At 39.0% G+C, this 1,227-nt stretch overlaps 1 protein-coding gene across 2 annotated transcripts in view; it reads left to right on the top strand.

Moving 5' to 3' along the window:
* Positions 1 to 1,183, top strand: part of LOC109952966 (uncharacterized) — a 12,567-nt gene extending 11,384 nt beyond the window's left edge. Inside the window, exon 3 of one of the 2 annotated variants that reach the window (XM_020588291.1) lies at positions 763 to 1,183. In XM_020588291.1, the coding sequence (XP_020443947.1) occupies positions 763 to 894 (132 nt within the window). In that variant the 3' untranslated portion in view covers positions 895 to 1,183. The remainder of the gene's footprint in view (positions 1 to 762) is intronic. The other variant, XM_020588292.1, reaches the window with a different exon arrangement.
* Positions 1,184 to 1,227: the final 44 nt, after the last annotated feature.

The raw sequence follows: 1,227 nt of genomic DNA on the forward strand, positions 1-1,227 counted from the left end.
ATGTTTCACAAAGCCTTGGAAGCTTTCTTTTAGTTCACTGGTTAAAATCATTGGTCATTGATTAAAATGGTTATTTTCTTACTCTGTATTCAGAAGAATTCAATATTTACTTTCATATTTAATTCAGCTGCAAAGACATTTCATTAGAGAATTTGTTTTAAGCTCTTTTCCCTCTTGGAGGCATTTTAATAGTTGTAGAATTTGTTCGAAAGACTTGACAATGTAGAAGATGTGAAAAGTCGTAGAACAGACAAGAGGAGCAGTAAAGACGTAACCTGGAAGGATTCCTTTAAAAGATACTGACTCGAATAGGCTTAGTGGGGCGGCTGAAGCTGCATTTGAGTTTTTTGAGAACAAAAGTTGTGTAGTTTGTCCCTGTTTTTGCAACATAGTCAGATTCTGGATGGAAACATTCAAGGTCAGTGTAGAGAGCAGGAGAAATGTCAACGACTAAGACCTATTCTTACATACACAGCAATACATCAGTATTCTTTTTACACTAACTTGAAAAATCCCAAACTGTTCCTTTAAATACCTAAACATCCCAGTAGCCTCTGAGAACTATTGAATCTTCTTAGATGAGAGGAGAAATATATTTATTCTTTATTTTTATATACAATTTAAAATAAATATTGAGTCATAAAATTAGTCAGGACAGTCACATCCTAAGTGGAAGAATCAGTATTTAGTTTTCTTTGAGAAACACTTCTTCTTCTGTCTTTTTAAAGACCGCATGCTCTTTTTCCTCTGCTGTTTTAACAGAGGCAGCCAGTTTCCAACCTGCCACCGTGGCAACAGAGCCAGGCCTGTTACCATGGTTACTCCAGAGAGAGAAAAGGCCTGTCATTCAGTCCTCTCTGGCTTGTTCACATCACTTCAGGTTCCCGAGCCTGACAGGATTATAACCTGACATAAGACTCGCACATGGAGTCTATGACCGTGAGAGAAAACAGCACTGAAGTCACAGCACAGACACTGTGGAGCACACACACAAACACACACTCTGACACACTGAGATGTACTCAGAAACAGATGCAGACACAGATACCAGTCACTCTCTTTGGTTTGGAGTATCAGCACAGGCTGAATGTATGTGTGCGCCTGGGGATTCAGCAGCAACATCAATGTGCATGAAGCTGTCACACACTGAATAAAGCCTTTTTAAATCTGTCTGAAGGTTTACGCGGCCAAATAATCGGGTTTCTAAAGCTGAAATTGAGCTGTATG

The sequence above is a fragment of the Monopterus albus genome, unplaced genomic scaffold (genome assembly GCF_001952655.1).
Source record: "Monopterus albus unplaced genomic scaffold, M_albus_1.0 scaffold524.1, whole genome shotgun sequence".
In the NCBI taxonomy this organism is placed as follows: Eukaryota; Metazoa; Chordata; class Actinopteri; order Synbranchiformes; family Synbranchidae; genus Monopterus; species Monopterus albus.